General features: G+C 44.0%; 1 protein-coding gene across 1 annotated transcript in view; it reads right to left on the bottom strand.

Annotated features, from left to right (window-relative positions):
• kdm5ba (lysine demethylase 5Ba) overlaps positions 1–20,945 on the bottom strand; it is an 86,102-nt gene extending 65,157 nt beyond the window's left edge. Inside the window, exons 1-7 of the mRNA XM_079491191.1 lie at positions 20,547–20,945; positions 11,202–11,279; positions 8,885–9,007; positions 5,400–5,570; positions 2,690–2,815; positions 2,133–2,229; positions 340–443 (exon numbers count right to left, since the gene is read on the bottom strand). Of these exons, the coding sequence (XP_079347317.1) occupies positions 340–443; positions 2,133–2,229; positions 2,690–2,815; positions 5,400–5,570; positions 8,885–9,007; positions 11,202–11,279; positions 20,547–20,720 (873 nt within the window). The 5' untranslated portion in view covers positions 20,721–20,945. The remainder of the gene's footprint in view (positions 1–339; positions 444–2,132; positions 2,230–2,689; positions 2,816–5,399; positions 5,571–8,884; positions 9,008–11,201; positions 11,280–20,546) is intronic.
• Between the last annotated feature and the right edge of the window lie 359 nt (positions 20,946–21,304).

Raw genomic sequence — 21,304 nt, 5'->3', positions numbered from 1 at the left:
TGCGAGAGGCAACAGTCTGGCAACGTGAGACTAACTGAAGAGACACACAGAGCAGGAAGTGCATCGAGGTCAAACATTACACATATTATGTTAGACATGCAGAACTGAAAAAACTGGGTTGTATTATAATCGCGGACTAGAGACTATTTGACATTCAATGTTCGTTGTTCCACAAATGAGTGTTGAAAAATGGTGGGTCGTCTTATAATCAGAGTGGTCTTATATTCACTACGGAAATAAGCAAGGCTTACTCGTTTATGGACTGATAAGAAATACTACCAAACATGTAAACTTCGGGGTGCATGCATCATCATATCCGTTAAGTCTTCTTTTACTCACTCCAGTATCATTCTTCTTAGGCTGCAACAACTCTTTGTCATCAACTGGATCTTCAATCTTCACACTCACAGGTTCCTGTTTCACCTCCATGACATCCACTCTCACTGGAAGGAGACAATAGAGAGGTTATGGACCAGATGATCCAACATTGTGTATTGTTTATTGAATGGATCCCCATCCAACGCCGGGGCGACAGCTAATCTTCCTGGGGTCCATATAAAATACATACAAAAAGTACATAAATAAATAATTACAAATACATTCAACAAGACTAAATACATGAAAATACATAATTACAATGTATTCTATAAAATGAAATGCAACATAATAAGAAGAACATTAAGGTCATGTGGTCAGCTGTAACAAGTGTTCCTTTAAAGCATATTTGAAAGATAATTTATTTTGTGTTATATTAATGTGAGGTGGTAACATGTTCCAAAATGATATTGATCGATAACACCTGTTTAAGGAGGTTGGTTTTTGGAGCAGGGAGTGTTAAATGACCGAGGCTGGCAATTCTGGTGTTATGATTATGTCTGTCACTTGATTTTAATAACCGTTTGAAGAAGTAATCTGGTGTTTGAATGGAAATGATGTTTCTAACAAACATGAGGACACTACAATGGAGTTTGTTTTTAACAGATAACCAGGGCAGGCGTTTATGCATATATTTGTGCGAGTAGAACAATGAAGTGCCAGTCTAGCAGCTCGGTTCTGAACAAGTTGTAGTTTGTTCAGGTCTGCTTGAGTCACCGCTGACGATACAACCGGACAATAATAAAGGTGACAAAACACCAATGACTGCAACACTTGACCCATGACTGAGGATGTCAAGTATGTGGATCACTTCCTGACCATGGCTATACCTCTACCCATTAGTTACAATGCCATCATTATGATGGCATTGTAATATGATAGATTCAACTCTCTCTTACCTACCAGGCTCTGATTGGCTACATAGATTCAACTCTCTCTTACCTACCAGGCTCTGATTGGCTACATAGATTCAACTCTCTCTTACCAGGCTCTGATTGGCTACATAGATTCAACTCTCTCTTACCAGGCTCTGATTGGCTACATAGATTCAACTCTCTCTTACCTACCAGGCTCTGATTGGCTACATAGATTCAACTCTCTCTTACCTACCAGGCTCTGATTGGCTACATAGATTCAACTCTCTCTTACCAGGCTCTGATTGGCTACATAGATTCAACTCTCTCTTACCTACCAGGCTCTGATTGGCTACATAGATTCAACTCTCTCTTACCTACCAGGCTCTGATTGGCTACATAGATTCAACTCTCTCTTACCAGGCTCTGATTGGCTACATAGATTCAACTCTCTCTTACCTACCAGGCTCTGATTGGCTACATAGATTCAACTCTCTCTTACCTACCAGGCTCTGATTGGCTACATAGATTCAACTCTCTCTTACCAGGCTCAGGCTACATAGATTCAACTCTCTCTTACCAGGCTCAGGCTACATAGATTCAACTCTCTCTTACCAGGCTCAGGCTACATAGATTCAACTCTCTCTTACCAGGCTCAGGCTACATAGATTCAACTCTCTCTTACCAGGCTCAGGCTACATAGATTCAACTCTCTCTTACCAGGCTCAGGCTACATAGATTCAACTCTCTCTTACCTACCAGGCTCTGATTGGCTACATAGATTCAACTCTCTCTTACCAGGCTCAGGCTACATAGATTCAACTCTCTCTTACCAGGCTCAGGCTACATAGATTCAACTCTCTCTTACCAGGCTCAGGCTACATAGATTCAACTCTCTCTTACCAGGCTCAGGCTTGGCCACATAGATTCCCATCCTCCTCCTGAGATTGGGACGGTTCTCACAGTCTTCATCATCTGGCTCAGTTTTAACAGAGCCCATCTGACAGGCAGACAGAGAGACAGGCAGAGAGACAGACAGGAAGAGAGACAGTCAGACAGACAGAGACAGACAGACAGGCAGAGAGACGGACAGACAGGCAGAGAGACAGACAGAGAAGAATTGATAAATGCATATAGAATGTTTCAAAAATGGGAAATATAGCGCCTTTGGCCAAGGCGCATTACATAGATTGTACATTCACACACCTTTACATAGATTGTGCATTACATACATACGCACGCACGCACGCACGCCACACACACACACACACACACACACACACACACACACACACACACACACACACACACACACACACACACACACACACACACACACACACACACACACACACACACACACACACACACACACACACACACACACACACACACACACACACACACACACACACACACACACACACACACACAGTTGTCTCCCTCCGAGCAGAACCCACCTCTGCTCTGACCCTCTTGGAGCGCCGGGCGATGCTGCAGGTTTCCACCGGCTGCACAGACTGGCGCTGCGGAAGGTCGTGAGGCTTGTAGACCTTGTCCTTCTTATCGTTGGTCAAGGTCGCCTTCTGTGGGGAAAACACATCATGGAGACAGTAACGAAGATTAGAATTGGCCACGTTTATATTTGCATATTATGGTGTTAAATGTAACACAGAATATACACATTTATACAAACTGTTCTGAGACTGAAGGTCAAGGTTCTGGTTGTGCTTCATTGTTACATCTCTTGCATTGTAATGCTATTCTAAAAGAAAAACTCAACTCGAAAATATTTGTCTTGAAGAGACTGAAGCCTGCTATATGTAGAACCGTGTAGAGACTGAAGCCTGCTATATGTAGAACCGTGTAGAGACTGAAGCCTGCTATATGTAGAACCGTGTAGAGACTGAAGCCTGCTATATGTAGAACCGTGTAGAGACTGAAGCCTGCTATATGTAGAACCGTGTAGAGACTGAAGCCTGCTATATGTAGAACCGTGTAGAGACTGAAGCCTGCTATATGTAGAACCGTGTAGAGACTGAAGCCTGCTATATGTAGAACCGTGTAGAGACTGAAGCCTGCTATATGCATTGACTTCAGCCTGTCTCAGTCGCTCTGCACCACATGTTCTCTCAGTGTGAGCGGAGCCTTGCGTGCTCCTGAATTGTCATTGTGTGTAACAATAACGATCACATTTTGGCGGAGTTGCATCTGGGCGAATGTCAAGAGCAATACATTCTGTTGTTGTTGTTGTGGTGGTGGAGACACTAGAACAAGGTTAGCAGAGCAATACATTCTGTTGTTGTTGTTGTTGTGGTGGAGACACTAGAACAAGGTTAGCAGCCACGGGGAGAACATTAGAATTAGGCTGCGATCGTCATCAGGCCAAGTGAGAACTGGTTAACCAATTCTGGGCGGGAACCCCTTTTGGTGTTTTAAACATTATGTTATAATTTAGCTATTGAAAAATAGCAGATCTAAAGAAAAAGAAAATGTTGTAACTTTGGTCACCATTGAGAACATGGGAAATATACCTTTATATATATATATATATATATATATATATATATATATATATATATATGATTGTAATGCACTTGATCTCATGATGTAGTTGTTCATTATGCAGATCTACAAGCTTGTAGGTCTGCTATTTTTGAAAAATCGTGAAAATGTGGCACATATTTGGAATATATTTTAACGTTTTTAACTCAAATCTTTGCTACTGGGGCTGTCCCTGGAACAACATATTTTCAGATGGGGTTCGGCGGCCAATTACATATAATTGTCGGGGTCCTTGACATGAAATATTGAGCAGCACTGATACAGAAACATAAAAGGTATTTCAGAAAACTGTCAGAATTTAGAAGATTTTTTTTTAATTTCGACGTCAGGCCTAAATGGGTTAAGATTCTGTCCTCCGAGTGGGAAGATTTATTCACATGACGAGGAATCCACAAGAAGGCCCAGTCTGCTTTGTTAGGTTGAGAAATCAGCCATAAAACATACAAGTATCGAGTTTACTTCAAGCGTCCATTTTGTTCCAAACTCAAAACCACAAGTTATAATTTTAACTTTTCTCTCAACGTTCTCAAAGTTTTTCAAGTCAAAGACCCCCAAATGTATACTTGGTTGTCTGAGGTCGTTATGTAAGCATGCATTCATATTCCTGTATTATTTCTGAGGTTGTTTTGTAAGCATTATGAGTGACAGCGGCTGAAGCAGCTCCACTTCCACTTCCAACTAACCATGTACAACCCAGATTCGGCACAAACAAGGGACTTTCTCTCCTATGCCACCAAAATGTGGAACGCCCTACCAACAGTCATTAAGACATGCAAATCCCTTGACTCCTTTAAAATCACTCTCAAAGGGCACCTACGGACGGCTGCAATTCGAAACTGGCCCCCGTAATCTGAATCCCTCCCCACCCACCCACCCACCCCTTTTTTCCCTCACTGTATATGTTTCTTTTCCCTTTTTACCTCCTTTATGAATTCCTGTTCTGTTCTTTGACTATATAGAAGTGTCTATTTGTACGTCTCTAAATGTTTTGATGAATTGAACAAGGTGGACCCTCTTGTAAACAAGTGTAATGCTTAATTGGGTCGTCCACTCACAGTTAACAGCCTTTGTATTGAGTTTGTGCTTGAAATGTACTGTAATTCTGCAAACTGTTAATAAATACTTCAATCAATCAAACCTACCGGTAGATTAGCTCCGGTCCTGAACAGGTTGTAAGGGTACAGGATGCGTTCGTAGTGTGGTGTAGTGTGGTGTAGTGTGGTTTAGTGTGGTGTAGTGTGGTTTAGTGTGGTGTAGTGTGGTGTAGTGTGGTGTAGTGTGGTGTAGTGTGGTTTAGTGTGGTGTAGTGTGGTGTAGTGTGGTGTAGTGTGGTTTAGTGTGGTGTAGTGTGGTGTAGTGTGGTGTAGTGTGGTGTAGTGTGGTGTAGTGTGGTTGTAACCTACCGGTAGATTCGCCCCGGTCCTGAACAGGTTGTAAGGGTACAGGATGCGTTCGTAGTGTGGTGTAGTGTGGTGTAGTGTGGTGTAGTGTGGTTTAGTGTGGTTGTAACCTACCGGTAGATTCGCCCCGGTCCTGAACAGGTTGTAAGGGTACAGGATGCGTTCGTAGTGTGGTGTAGTGTGGTGTAGTGTGGTTGTAACCTACCGGTAGATTGGCCCCGGTCCTGAACAGGTTGTAAGGGTACAGGATGCGTTCGTAGTGAGCCCTCAGATGGGAGCCGATGGCCTTCCCCGACGCGAAGCCCATCTTCACAGAGATCTTACTCCAGCGTCGGTCTCTGCACACCATCTCAAAGCCTCCTTCTTCCTCCACCAACTGGAAACAATAAATACATCATGAATATTATTCAGTATTGTAGTGTTGTTGCATTGTGTATGTTTTCAATAAGGCTAGGGATAAGGCTGCATTCTGTGCCAAGCTGTAAGGCTGAACGATTAATCGTTTTCAAACCGAAATTGCGATTTGAAACCACGCGATTAGCAAATCGCAAAGGCTGCGATTAAAAAAAAAATCATAATCAACCCGGAGCGCGTCTGATCCAGTATTTACAACACGGCTATACTGTGCTCTCTATTCTAACCAATCAGAAGTGTCCCTGCAGTGCATGTGACTGCAGTTCATGTGTACACTCGCTCCCAGTGCCCAAAACAAAGTCATCATTTACGTCTACTCTGCTCTGTGTTCAGTGCGTTGATGCTAATGCTACCATGCTACTGCTAGAAGTCAGCAGCAGCTGAGGAGCAGATAGCGTCTGCGGAGCCCGAATAAACTTTCTTAAATCCGCACAATTTAATCCCAAAGAGATCAGGCACTTCGGGGATATGGCATTATTTTGGTTTTGACGTTACAGACGTCCAACAAGAGAGTTTTGTGAAAGACCTGTCATGGTACAGCGACAGTCAAAACATCCCGCAGCAACACCACAAACCTTCGCATGGCACGGGCGCTGTCCTGCTGTCCTGTCCCCTGTTTATTTTATTAATGCTACATTGTCGTCATCGTCCCCGATTCTAGTGAACCGGTCCCCATTGTGGTGCATGTACATTTGTAATGATTTGTCTGAGCGAGGTCCGCGAAATTGTACCGAGATCCGAGAGCCATCATTAAAAAAAAGCTTACACCAGGACCCGTGGTGGGAAAATAGCCGGCCAACAAGCTCATAAACATTAAAGTTAAAGTTATGAGCTTGTCTTAAACCTCAGACAAAATTATCTCTAATAATTGATAGCCTAATTCTGTCATCACATCTGTCAAAATGTAGCCTACACTTATGCAATGCATATGCTTTTATTTGGTTACAAAAATCCCACCCGTGTGAAGTGAGGGGCGCTCTTATCATCGTACATCATCATGACGTAAAATAGACACTAGGCCTATTTCTTTGCTCAGACAATGACATAAAATTGTCAATGGGAATTTAATGTTTGTGTAGGACGTTTGTGAACATACGTGCACTGGATTTAGGAGGGGCTACTGCCCCTCAAAAACAAATAAATCAATTGAACATAATATCTAAATGTGAATATTAAATGAGAATCACAATATTGTGCTCTGATGATTAGATAACTGTAGCCTAATAGCAATTGCACTTAAATAGAAAGTCTGGAAATTACATTGCATTTATGGTCTGTATCCAGAGAGCCATTTACAATTATTTCTAACATTACAATTTTAACACACATTCTTATTGTAGTTAATTAAACACAGGTCAATTTGGTTAGCCTACATTATTTTGAGCTGTCTCACATCCTGTGAATCCTGACATCACTGCCTGGTAAAGTAAATGAATGGTATGCCATTTGGTAATGTTTCATTACTTTTTAAATGGACACAGTGAATACTAAATTGAAGCTTTACTTTTTAAGTGGTGCAACCACTTCATTATGGAGCTTTGTGTGTCTGTGGGTGGGTGGGTGGCTGGCTGGCTGGGTCTGTCCGAGCACGAAAATAGCATTTGGTTGGTTTTCACAACCAAGTGTCACTGTTGCGCAGCCTAACACACACACATACTAACTGTATAGGCCCTATATGATGATTTTAGGTGTGACATTACAGTACAGTGACTGTACTGTACTGTACTGTACTGTACTGTACTGTACAGGGACCGCCTGGGGACCCACACACGGTAACTCTTTCTCGACCGTTTCGGACGCGGGGCGGCTCGCCTAAACCGGGCCGGCACCCTGGGCACGTTCCTGTGGGTCTGGAAGTTTCGGGGACCCCCCCGGGGGCGCCCACACGGAGTTGCACCACTTACTTCACACGGGTGTGATTTAAAAATATATATCGCGAGGCAAATCGCAATCTCAAAATCGTTCAGCCTTACCAAGCTGTCATTCTCTTGTTTTATTTATTTCTCAATCTCAACACGGAGTAACCTCACGTCTCTGAGGACAGTCAAGACGGGCAGTGTCGGTAGGCCAATCAGAGGCAGGCGGGGCGTCACCATGTCTATGCTCAGTGTCGGTAGGCCAATCAGAGGCAGGCAGGGCATTACCATGTCTATGCTCAGTGTCGGTAGGCCAATCAGAGGCAGGCGGGGCGTTACCATGTCTATGCTCAGTGTCGGTAGGCCAATCAGAGGCAGGCAGGGCGTGACCATGCCCAGACCATGTCTATGCTCGGACGCAAACGAGATTCACGCGTTGAGAACCACTGATTTGGAAGGAATAAGATGCGTGTACGGTACGTACCTTGTTGAGTTGGTACAGGTCCAGGATCTGTCTCTAGAACAGGTCCAGGATCTGTCTAACGTACCTTGTTGAGTTGGTACAGGTCCAGGATCTGTCTCTAGTACAGGTCCAGGATCTGTCTCTAGTACAGGTCCAGGATCTGTCTAACGTACCTTGTTGAGTTGGTACAGGTCCAGGATCTGTCTCTAGTACAGGTCCAGGATCTGTCTCTAGAACAGGTCCAGGATCTGTCTAACGTACCTTGTTGAGTTGGTACAGGTCCAGGATCTTCCTCTAGTACAGGTCCAGGATCTGTCTAACGTACCTTGTTGAGTTGGTACAGGTCCAGGATCTGTCTCTAGTACAGGTCCAGGATCTGTCTAACGTACCTTGTTGAGTTGGTACAGGTCCAGGATCTGTCTCTAGAACAGGTCCAGGATCTGTCTAACGTACCTTGTTGAGTTGGTACAGGTCCAGGATCTGTCTCTAGTACAGGTCCAGGATCTGTCTAACGTACCTTGTTGAGTTGGTACAGGTCCAGGATCTGTCTCTAGAACAGGTCCAGGATCTGTCTAACGTACCTTGTTGAGTTGGTACAGGTCCAGGATCTGTCTCTAGAACAGGTCCAGGATCTGTCTAACGTACCTTGTTGAGTTGGTACAGGTCCAGGATCTGTCTCTAGAACAGGTCCAGGATCTGTCTAACGTACCTTGTTGAGTTGGTACAGGTCCAGGATCTGTCTCTAGTACAGGTCCAGGATCTGTCTCTAGTACAGGTCCAGGATCTGTCTCTAGTACAGGTCCAGGATCTGTCTCTAGTACAGGTCCAGGATCCGTCTCTAGTACAGGTCCAGGATCTGTCTCTAGAACAGGTCCAGGATCTGTCTAACGTACCTTGTTGAGTTGGTACAGGTCCAGGATCTGTCTCTAGAACAGGTCCAGGATCTGTCTAACGTACCTTGTTGAGTTGGTACAGGTCCAGGATCTTCCTCTCCACGTGGGGGATCTTCAGAGTGCATCCTTGAAGCTCCCAGAACTTGGCGATTTGATCCAGAAAGTTGAGTTTAACTCTAGTCTGAGCCTAAAAACACAAGGAGAGGAAAATAAAAGGTTGTTGTTTATTTAATCTAATGACTCGCTTCAGAAGGACAGTCAAAGACAGCCAGGGAGGGCTGACTAGCGGTGACCTTTGCCTCGGTGACCTTTGCCTCGGTGACCTTTGCATTGACGACATTTGATTTAATGTCATCAATTTCCTAGATAAGACCAATTATAAATGTAATGCCATATCTTGCATTTGATGTGGCGTCCTGGCTATTAAAAAACACTCCATCAAAGAACCAAATGCAGGCTTTTTTTGGCAACCAAATGTGACGCGACAACAAGGATGTGGCAGAAGAGATGTTGTGATTGTGGTCGTGTGTAGAATGAGAATGAGACCACATCCGTCTAAATCCTGACAGTTTTCTGAAATACCCGTTTCTGTATCAGCGGTTCTCAATATTTCATGTCAAGGAGTCTCAGAATTATATGTAATTGGCCGCCGACCCCAGTCTGAAAATATGTAGTTCCAGGGACCCCCCAGAAGCAAAGATATGACTTAAAAACATTCGCTCTGAAAGAATATATGCAAAGATTTGAGCCACATTTTCACGATTTTTCTAAAATAGCAGATCTACAAGCTCATAGCGCGGCACTCGGTGCCGCGCTATGAGCTTGTAGATCTGCTATTTTTCAACAGCTAAAGTATAACATAATGCTATAAACACCTAAAGGGGTTCCTGCCCAGAATGGGATAAAAAACAAAGTGGGAATTTGTACAGTTTATATAGACTGGAGCAAAATGGGAGTTAAATGTTTAGTTACAGTGTCATGTTACATATAGTCCAATCTCAGACTTTATGAATTAGATTCATAGTAAAAACACAGTTAAATATTATTTCACTGTGTGTATTACAACTATTTAAACTAATACTATACAGTACTGTTGCAGCTGATATTAGGTTCATTAGCAGATCTACAAGCTCACAACACGTCGCACTGCCACGTGTTGTGAGCTTGTAGATCGGCTATTTTCGGTCCACAGACAGACACGCTGCATGGCTTCTATGGAGTACTTCAGTCAGGCCACGACTGAAGTACTCCAGGGTGAAGAGCACTGTTTACATAGAATGTGACCGATTGTACTCCAGGGTGAAGAGCACTGTTTACATAGAATGTGACTCTGATTGTACTCCAGGTGAAGAGCACTGTTTACATAGAATGTGACCGATTGTACTCCAGGGTGAAGAGCACTGTTTACATAGAATGTGACTCTGATTGTACTCCAGGTGAAGAGCACTGTTTACATAGAATGTGACTGATTGTACTCCAGGGTGAAGAGCACTGTTTACATAGAATGTGACTGATTGTACTCCAGGGTGAAGAGCACTGTTTACATAGAATGTGACTGATTGTACTCCAGGTGAAGAGCACTGTTTACATAGAATGTGACTGATTGTACTCCAGGGTGAAGAGCACTGTTTACATAGAATGTGACTGATTGTACTCCAGGGTGAAGAGCACTGTTTACATAGAATGTGACTGATTGTACTCCAGGGTGAAGAGCACTGTTTACATAGAATGTGACTGATTGTACTCCAGGGTGAAGAGCACTGTTTACATAGAATGTGACTGATTGGACTCCAGGGTGAAGAGCACTGTTTACATAGAATGTGACTGATTGTACTCCAGGGTGAAGAGCACTGTTTACATAGAATGTGACTGATTGTACTCCAGGGTGAAGAGCACTGTTTACATAGAATGTGACTGATTGGACTCCAGGGTGAAGAGCACTGTTTACATAGAATGTGACTGATTGGACTCCAGGGTGAAGAGCACTGTTTACATAGAATGTGCCATTTTGTCAATGTTGCTACACTTAAAAATATAAAGCAACATGTGTGAATCCATATTCATAGCTATTTGAGATAAACATTGAGGCACGACCATTAAGTAAAAAGTAAATTGAACAGTAATTTATATTTTACCTACAATTGTATGTACAATTTACTTTTCGGGCGAGTGGGCATGACCTTTGGGCAAGTAGAACATAACTTGCCCAAACATAACCTTAGTGTCTGTCAACCCCTGATAATAATTAATAAATAATAATACATCTAAAAGTACCTCCAGCTCGTTGAGCCTTTGGATGCGTGTAATAATTAATAACAACAACAACAATAACAATAACAATTACAATAACAACAACAACAATAATAATAAATCATAAATACCTCCAGTTCGTTGAGTCTCTGGATGCGTGGGGTGAACTGCAGTCTGTCCACATCGCAGGCGAACGGAGGCTGCCATTCCTGAGGAGAAACAACAACCATATCATTAATCTGTTCTACAGAATACTGATATCTTTGATTAAACAAATAGAGAAATCAGTCAGAATAAGATCAGGGATGACCAGTTGATTTGTTCTTTTACTTGAGCTACTTTCATAATGACCAGCTCAACTATCTACCCACCAAGAAAACTATTATACCTTTACTGGAAATAAGTTGAACCCATTTAGACCTGAGGACGATTCTACAAATGTCTTCAAAATCATGACAGTCACCTCATGTTTCTGTCAGTCGTTCTCAGACTATTTCATGTCAAGGACCCCTGATATCATCTGTAATTGGCTGCCGAGCCCCATCTGAAAATATGTTGTTCCAGGATCAACGTATACCTTTTTCTTTTAATATATTTAAAAAGAATGAAGTATTCTTTAGGGACATGTCATGAGGTCTACCTGGTAGATCACCTTTTGGGAACCTATGAAGTCTGACAGACGTGACAAAAACTACTTTGTTTCAAATCAGTTTTGCATCATCTGATGATCGATGTGCAGACCATCTGCAAGTCACTGTGTGTCTATTAGAGATGTCCCGATACTGGATCGGTATCAGAAAAGTATCAGTATCGGCCCTTATTTGTCATATCGGGTCATATCGGTATCGGCAAATATGCCAGTCTAACAAGCGATCCGACACAGGGGTAAGGGGTTGACACTATGCCAGTCTAACCAGCGATCCCACACAGGGGTAAGGGGTTGACACTATGCCAGTCTAACCAGCGATCCTACACAGGGGTAAGGGGTCGACACTATGCCAGTCTAACCAGCGATCCCACACAGGGGTAAGGGGTCGACACTATGCCAGTCTAACCAGCGATCCCACACAGGGGTAAGGGGTTGACACTATGCCAGTCTAACCAGCGATCCCACACAGGGGTAAGGGGTTGACACTATGCCAGTCTAACCAACGATCCCACACAGGGGTAAGGGGTCGACACTATGCCAGTCTAACCAGCGATCCCACACAGGGGTAAGGGGTTGACACTATGCCAGTCTAACCAGCGATCCCACACAGGGGTAAGGGGTCGACACTATGCCAGTCTAACCAGCGATCCCACACAGGGGTAAGGGGTTGACACTATGGCAGTCTAACCAGCGATCCCACACAGGGGTAAGGGGTTGACACTATGCCAGTATAACCAGCGATCCCACACAGGGGTAAGGGGTTGACACTATGCCAGTCTAACCAGCGATCCGACACAGGGGTAAGGGGTCGACACTATGCCAGTCTAACCAGCGATCCGACACAGGGGTAAGGGGTTGACACTATGCCAGTCTAACCAGCGATCCCACACAGGGGTAAGGAAGGGGTTGACACTATGCCAGTCTAACCAGCGATCCGACACAGGGGTAAGGAAGGGGTTGACACTATGCCAGTCTAACCAGTGATCCCACACAGGGGTAAGGGGTTGACACTATGCCAGTCTAACCAGCGATCCCACACAGGGGTAAGGGGTTGACACTATGCCAGTCTAACCAGCGATCCCACACAGGGGTAAGGGGTTGACACTATGCCAGTCTAACCAGCGATCCCACACAGGGGTAAGGGGTTGACACTATGCCAGTCTAACCAGCGATCCCACACAGGGGTAAGGGGTCGACACTATGCCAGTCTAACCAGCGATCCCACACAGGGGTAAGGGGTCGACACTATGCCAGTCTAACCAGCGATCCCACACAGGGGTAAGGGGTTGACACTATGCCAGTCTAACCAGCGATACCACACAGGGGTAAGGGGTCGACACTATGCCAGTCTAACCAGTGATCCCACACAGGGGTAAGGGGTTGACACTATGCCAGTCTAACCAGCGATCCCACACAGGGGTAAGGAAGGGGTCGACACTATGCCAGTCTAACCAGCGATCCCACACAGGGGTAAGGAAGGGGTCGACACTATGGCAGGAAAATAAAATGTTGGGACATGTGGAGTTTGCTTTCAAGTTGCCAAACTGCAAGTGCACATTTGAGTGAGGAGTCTGCTATAAACACAACACCAGATATATAGCTAGATAGCTATATAACACAACACCAGATATATAGCTAGATAGCTATAAACACAACACCAGATATATAGCTAGATAGCTATATAACACAACACCAGATATATAGCTAGATAGCTATAAACACAACACCAGATATATAGCTAGATAGCTATAAACACAACACCAGATATATAGCTAGATAGCTATAAACACAACACCAGATATATAGCTAGATAGCTATAAACACAACACCAGATATATAGCTAGATAGCTATAAACACAACACCAGATATATAGCTAGATAGCTATAAACACAACACCAGATACATAGCTAGATAGCTATAAACACAACACCAGATATATAGCTAGATAGCTATAAACACAACACCAATGCCAAAATACATTTTAGTAGACTAAATCAACTGTAGATTTAGTCTACTAAAATCTTATGACATTTAGTCTAGACTAAAACTAGACTGAAACTAAAACATTCCGGGTGACTAAAATGTGACTAAAACTAAATGAAACGTATTCAAGAGACGACGACTAAATGACTAAAAACAACAGCGGGTCACATGTTCTTTCTACGCAGACATCCAGCCATGCTTCTGTTACGTCTGTCTGGTCATTTCCACATAACTCACACTGACTGCTCATCATCACGACACACTAATAATTATCACACACAGCTGCTAAAGAAACGTCTTACAGAACTTAGTTATTCAAGTTATTCAATATCATAGCAATAGACAATTTAGCAGACGCTCTTAATCCAGAGCCTGAGCAAGAACAACAACACATGGAAATACATCAAACACATAGAATCAGCATCAAGAAAGAATCATAAGCAAGCTTTATATTAAGAACCTAACATCATCCGTCTAACAGTAGAATATCTGTATGAATGAAACTACCGTATGAGTATATATACACATGTGACTATAATAGAAGCTGCCTTAAGCCATTCTGGGCAGGAACCCCTGTTGGTGTTTTAAGCATTATGTTATACTTTAGCTATTGAAAAATAGCAGATCTACAAGCTGATAGGGCGCCACTCGGCGCTATGAGCTTGTAGGTCTGCTATTTTTGAAAAATCGTTAAAAATGTGGCGCAAATCATTGAATATATATTTCAGAGCGAACATTTTTAATTAAAATATTTGCTTCTGGGGGGTCCCCTGGAACTACATATTTTGAGATGGGGGTCCGTGGCCCAATAGAGATGATTCTGGGGGTCCTTGACATGAAAAAGGTTGAGCACCACTGACATAGAAACATGGGTTTTTCAGAAAACATTTAGGATTTAGAAGCCATTTTTTTAATCAAACTCAGTCCAAAATGGGTTAAAGTTGCTATAAGCAATAATAAGTCAACATTTGAATGACTCTTCTTTTCTTTTTGGTATCCAGACAGCCAGCAATGGGTAGAACGCTCCCCCAAAACAAATGTAGTCTCTGTACCACATCTAGGGGCTGCAATCTGCATTCAAAGATGTTCCTAGAAGCTTTGTCATTGGTCGATTTGCCATTCGGTCTACTTCCTGATTGGTCATTGCACCCAGGTATTTTTTCGACCAATGACATCTTTGAATGCAGATTGTGGCCCCTAGATGTGTCACAGAGACTACTGTACATTATTTTTGGGAGCGTTCTACCCATTGCTGGCTGTCTGAATACCAAAGTCATTAAAAGTTTTGACATTATTGCTTTAGCAGCTTAAAAAGCTGTGTACTTTGCCAGTGCAGTGCCACCATCACCATCATCATTGAACGAAGCCTCTCCTCTCCTAACTGACTCCTCATTGAACGAACCCTCTCCTCTCCTAACTGACTCCAGTGCAGTGCCACCATCACCACCATCATCATCATTGAACGAAGCCTCTCCTCTCCTAACTGACTCCTCATTGAACGAACCCTCTCCTCTCCTAACTGACTCCTCATTGAACGAACCCTCTCCTCTCCTAACTGACTCCTCATTGAACGAACCCTCTCCTCTCCTAACTGACTCCTCATTGAACGAACCCTCTCCTCTCCTAACTGACTCCTCATTGAACGAACCCTCTCCTCTCCTAACTGACTCCTCATTGAACGAACCCTCTCCTCTCCTAACTGACTCCTAACTGACTCCTCATTGAACGAACCATCTCCTCTCCTAACTGACTCCTCATTGAACGAACCCTCTCCTCTCCTAACTGACTCCTAACTGACTCCAGTGCAGTGCCACCATCACCACCATCATCATCATCATTGAACGAACCCTCTCCTCTCCTAACTGACTCCTCATTGAACGAACCCTCTCCTCTCCTAACTGACTCCTCATTGAACGAACCCTCTCCTCTCCTAACTGACTCCTAACTGACTCCAGTGCAGTACCATCACCACCACCATCATTGAACGAACCCTCTCCTCTCCTAACTGACTCCTCATTGTGGTATTTGCATAGTCACCACCCAGACACGCCCTCTAGTCTACTGCATGCATAACTGAGTTCTGTCTGTCTGTCTGTCTGTGCAACAACAACCCATTCAGGACCGGAACCCCTTTTGGGTGTTTTTAAAGCATTATGTTATAGTTTTAGTTGTTGGAGAAAACAGCAGATCTACAAGCTCGTAGCACGGCACCGAGTGCCGCCCTACGAGCTTGTAGATCTGCTATTTTATTTTAATTGTTTTTAATCGTTGAAAATGTGGCGCAAATCTTTGAATATATATATTATTTCAGAGTGAACGTTTTAACTCTAATCTTTGCTTCTGGGGGGGTCCCTGGAACTACATATTTTCAGATGGGGGTCGGCGGCCAGATGGGGGTCGGCGGCCAGATGGGGGTCGGCGGCCAGATGGGGGTCGGTGGCCGATTACAGATAATTGTTGGTCCTTGACGTGAAACATTGAGAACCGCTGATCTTGAGGTTTTTCAGAAAACTGTCAGGATTTAGAAAACATTTTAAAAATGTCGACGTCGGCCCTTAATGGGTTAATAATAGTGTGGATGAAAATATTAAAGGGTGTAGTGAATTGAGGGGTGCTGTTCTCATCCTACAACCCCCATGAGGAGCAGCTATAAATGTATTATGGCATTATTTTGACCTGACAATACAACGACTCAAACTTAACCCATTTAGGCCTGACGTTGGAAAAAAAAAAGTCTTCTAAATCCTGACAGTTTGTGCTCAATATTTCATGTCACCCAAAAATGATATGTAATCGGCCCCATCTGAAAATATGTTATTCCCGGAACCCCTCAGAAGCAAAGATATGAGTTAAAAACGTTCGCTCTGAAAGAATATATCCAAAGATCTGTGCCGCATTTTCACGACTTTTCAAAAATAGCAGATCTACAAGCTCGTAGTGCGCCACTCGGTGGCGCGCTATGTGCTTGTAGATCTGCTATTTTTCAACAGCTAAAGTATAACATAATGCTTTAAAACACCAAAAGGGGTTCCCGTCCAGAATGGGTTAATACATACAGGTATGTTTTCAGATATATAGTATTAAACATTCTCCCCTTCCTCCTCACACACCACACAGGAACAGATTTGACGTGCGTTTTGACATATAATCATTTTGGAAATATTACAATTTGCAACATTTCACAAGATCAGTATCGGACCTATCGGTATCGGACCTATCGGTATCGGACGATCATGAGAAAAAGTCGGATCCTCCCTTTTTTGTCATATCGGGTCATATCGGTATATATGCCAGTCCAACCAGCGATCCCACACAGGGGTAAGGGGTTGACACTATGCCAGTCTAACCAGCGAACCCACACAGGGGTAAGGGGTTGACACTATGCCAGTCTAACCAGCGATCCCACACAGGGGTAAGGGGTCGACACTATGGCAGTCTAACCAGCGATCCCACACAGGGGTAAGGGGTCGACACTATGCCAGTCTAACCAGCGATCCCACACAGGGGTAAGGGGTCGACACTATGCCAGTCTAACCAGCGATCCCACACAGGGGTAAGGGGTCAACACTATGCCAGTCTAACCAGCGATCCCACACAGGGGTAAGGGGTCGACACTATGCCAGTCTAACCAGCGATCCCACACAGGGGTAAGGGGTTGACACTATGCCAGTCTAACCAACGATCCCACACAGGGGTAAGGGGTTGACACTATGCCAGTCTAACCAGCGATCCCACACAGGGGTAAGGGGTTGACACTATGGCAGTCTAACCAGCGATCCCACACAGGGGTAAGGGGTTGACACTATGCCAGTCTAACCAGCGATCCCACACAGGGGTAAGGGGTTGACACTATGGCAGTCTAACCAGCGATCCCACACAGGGGTAAGGGGTTGACACTATGCCAGTCTAACCAGCGATCCCACACAGGGGTAAGGGGTTGACACTATTCCAGTATAACCAGCGATCCCACACAGGGGTAAGGGGTTGACACTATTCCAGTCTAACCAGCGATCCCACACAGGGGTAAGGGGTTGACACTATGCCAGTCTAACCAGCGATCCCACACAGGGGTAAGGGGTTGACACTATGCCAGTCTAACCAGCGATCCCACACAGAGGTAAGGGGTCGACACTATGCCAGTCTAACCAGCGATCCCACATAGGGGTAAGGGGTTGACACTATGCCAGTATAACCAGCGATCCCACACAGGGGTAAGGGGTTGACACTATGCCAGTCTAACCAGCGATCCCACACAGGGGTAAGGGATTGACACTATGCCAGTCTAACCAGCGATCCCACACAGGGGTAAGGGGTTGACACTATGGCAGGTACATAAAATGTTGGAGTTTGCTTCGGAGTTGCCCAAACTGCAAGTGCACATTTGAGTGAGGAGTCTGCTATAAACACAACACCAGATATATAGCTAGATAGCTATAAACACAACACCAGATATATAGCTAGATAGCTATAAACACAACACCAGATATATAGCTAGATAGCTATAAACAGTTGCTAACCAAATGGACCCTTATAGATCTTTAACTCTTAATGAAACCAAATGGACCCATATAACACTCTCAAGAGTTAAATAATTGTCAAATATCTGCATTACTTAATTAAGTTAATTTACAAGAAGTCTACACAAGTTGAGAATGTAGAAGAATTGTTATTTTGACCAACATTTACCCGTTATGTCTGCCAATGGTACCAACATCAACACAGCATGGAACTGTGGACAACATCTTATCCAACAATAACAACATATTGACTGGCTAAAAATTGAGGCAGCAAAATGTCATCAAATGGTCGGTGGTCCGTCCGTCCATGGAGAGGAGAGGACTGGTCTCTAACACACAGGACAGGAGAGGAGAGGACTGGTCTCTAACACACAGGACAGGAGAGGAGAGGACTGGTCTCTAACACACAGGACAGGAGAGGAGAGGAGAGGAGAGGAGAGGAGAGGAGAGGAGAGGAGAGGAGAGGAGAGGAGAGGAGAGGAGAGGAGAGGAGAGGAGAGGTCTCTAACACACAGGACAGGAGAGGAGAGGAGAGGAGAGGAGAGGACTGGTCTCTAACACACAGGACAGGAGAGGAGAGGAGAGGAGAGGAGAGGAGAGGTCTCTAACACACAGGACAGGAGAGGAGAGGAGAGGACTGGTCTCTAACACACAGGACAGGAGAGGAGAGGAGAGGAGAGGAGAGGAGAGGAGAGGAGAGGAGAGGAGAGGAGAGGACTGGTCTCTAACACACAGGACAGGAGAGGAGAGGAGAGGACTGGTCTCTAACACACAGGACAGGAGAGGAGAGGAGAGAGGAGAGGAGAGGAGAGGAGAGGACTGGTCTCTAACACACAGGACAGGAGAGGAGAGGAGAGGAGAGGACTGGTCTCTAACACACAGGAGAGGAGAGGAGAGGAGAGGACTGGTCTCTAACACACAGGAGAGGAGAGGAGAGGAGAGGAGAGGACTGGTCTCTAACACAGGACAGGAGAGGAGAGGAGAGGACTGGTCTCTAACACACAGGACAGGAGAGGAGAGGACTGGTCTCTAACACACAGGAGAGGAGAGGACTGGTCTCTAACACACAGGAGAGGAGAGGACTGGTCTCTAACACACAGGACATGAGGAGAGGAGAGGACTACTAGGCCTAAAACCCCATAACGTCACCCCTCTCTCTCTCTCTCTCTGGTCAAAATAATCCTCCACGTCGATCAGTCGATGCAAGAAAATACAAATCCTGCGAGTCTTACATTAAGATGCAACGTTTGGCAGCAAAGCAACCAAAAGCAACAATTAATGTTAATATATGCTGTGTCCATCTCCACCATAAACAACCAGATGGCCACGAAGCAGCTAAGATTAACGTTAGGACTGACACCCAACGGACGGCCTTAGAAACATTGGGGCCTAGTTGGTCCCACCACAAGTTAACGATATAAAAACACACACAAACACCACTTCTACTTCATGGAAGGTATTATATTAAATGGATTTAACTGGAGGGGGCTAAGATAGGGGGCTAAGATATTTGGTATGAAGAATGTTATATGGCATTTATTTATTTGTAATTTCCTTCCGTGGCTCAAATTCATCCATACCAGGAAGCAACCATTTATTTTTATGCAACGTTTTAAATAATAGAACCAAAACATTGAACCTTCTTTAGCAAAAACACGACAAAACTTTAGGGTCTATTTTTGGGGGGAGAATAATAACAGGCCTCTGACAATAACTGTGTTTGGAATTATATACAAATATAAACTTTTATCTCTCAGTTGAAAAATGTCAGCAGAGCAGAAACAGCTTCGATAAACTCGTTCGTTTAAAATTAATTCTAGTATTTATTGTCTATTGTGTTGCATATATTTTTAAAAACATTTCTTTATTGTATTCAAATTTAACATATATAATAAAAGTGTGTATATATATTTTTTTATTTTTTTTTGCTTTGCTGTTTCATTAAAGCACTTTTTTTAGAATCGGAATGAATTAAGTTTCCTTGTTTGGGTTTTTTTTTAAGAGTCAGAAAAAAAAGGTTGAAATGCAAATAAACTTGAGAAAGAAGGAAAAAAGCAGATCTACAAACTAACAACACGTCGCGATAGCGACGGGTTGTTAGTTTGTAGATCTGCTTTTTTTCGAGCTCGAGCTTTTTTTTTTCAACTGCAATCCAAACCGGCCGCCATGTTGGAAAAGCCGCTTTAGCTTCAATTAGCTTCGTCTCTCTCTCTCTCTCTCTCTCTCCACCCAAAACAACAACAAACAACAACACAACTCCCCCAAACACCAACTTTTACAACCTTTTCAAGGTAGTTTATAAGATAATAAACGTGTTTAAACCCACGGGCGGAGGCCGTATCTTGCAGATGCCGTGCCTCTCGGCGATAGCCCGGATCTTGTTGATGTAGGAGAACGGGTCCTGGAACTCCTCCCGGCTGGGCTCGAACACCGGGCACTCCGGCGGGGCGAGGAACTCCGGCACGGCGGGGAGGCCGAGGAGGTGGCCGTGGAGGCTCATGGTTGCATTGTATTCGTATTGTATTCCAAAAAAATGTGTTGTTTTATAATCCTTTTTAGGTCCGTTTTTAGGTCCAAAATAGGGTCCAAAATGTCTCTTGTTTGTGTTGATAAGAAGAACTCTGTCTCTCTCTCTGAGTCTCACTGAGCAGGCGGAGGGAGCGAGGAGGGACTGAGGGAGTGATCTGGTCCTGCTGCTGGACTACACTGGGGGTGTGTGCGTCCGCCTGAGAAACTAGACACACCACCATTTATTTTTATGCAACGTTTTAAATAATAGAACCAAAACATTGAACCTTCTTTAGCAAAAACACGGCCGAGGAGGTGGCCGTGGAGGCTCATGGTTGCATTGTATTCGTATTGTATTCCAAAAAAATGTGTTGTTTTATAATCCTTTTTAGGTCCGTTTTTAGGTCCAAAACACCCAGACAGTGTTGCCAGATTATTATAGATTGCTGGAATTTGTGTCTGCTATTTTGTTACAAAAAAATAAAATAAATAAAACGTTATACCCTGTACATAACGATGGAATGTGACATAGCTCTGTTTACTAAATGCTGTAGCCTCTCCAACTGTATATACTTG

The sequence above is a fragment of the Electrona antarctica genome (genome assembly GCF_951216825.1).
Source record: "Electrona antarctica genome assembly, chromosome: 21".
Classification (NCBI taxonomy): Eukaryota; Metazoa; Chordata; class Actinopteri; order Myctophiformes; family Myctophidae; genus Electrona; species Electrona antarctica.
The sequence above is the reverse complement of the archived record's forward strand: the minus strand, read 5'-3'. Positions and strand labels throughout refer to the sequence as shown.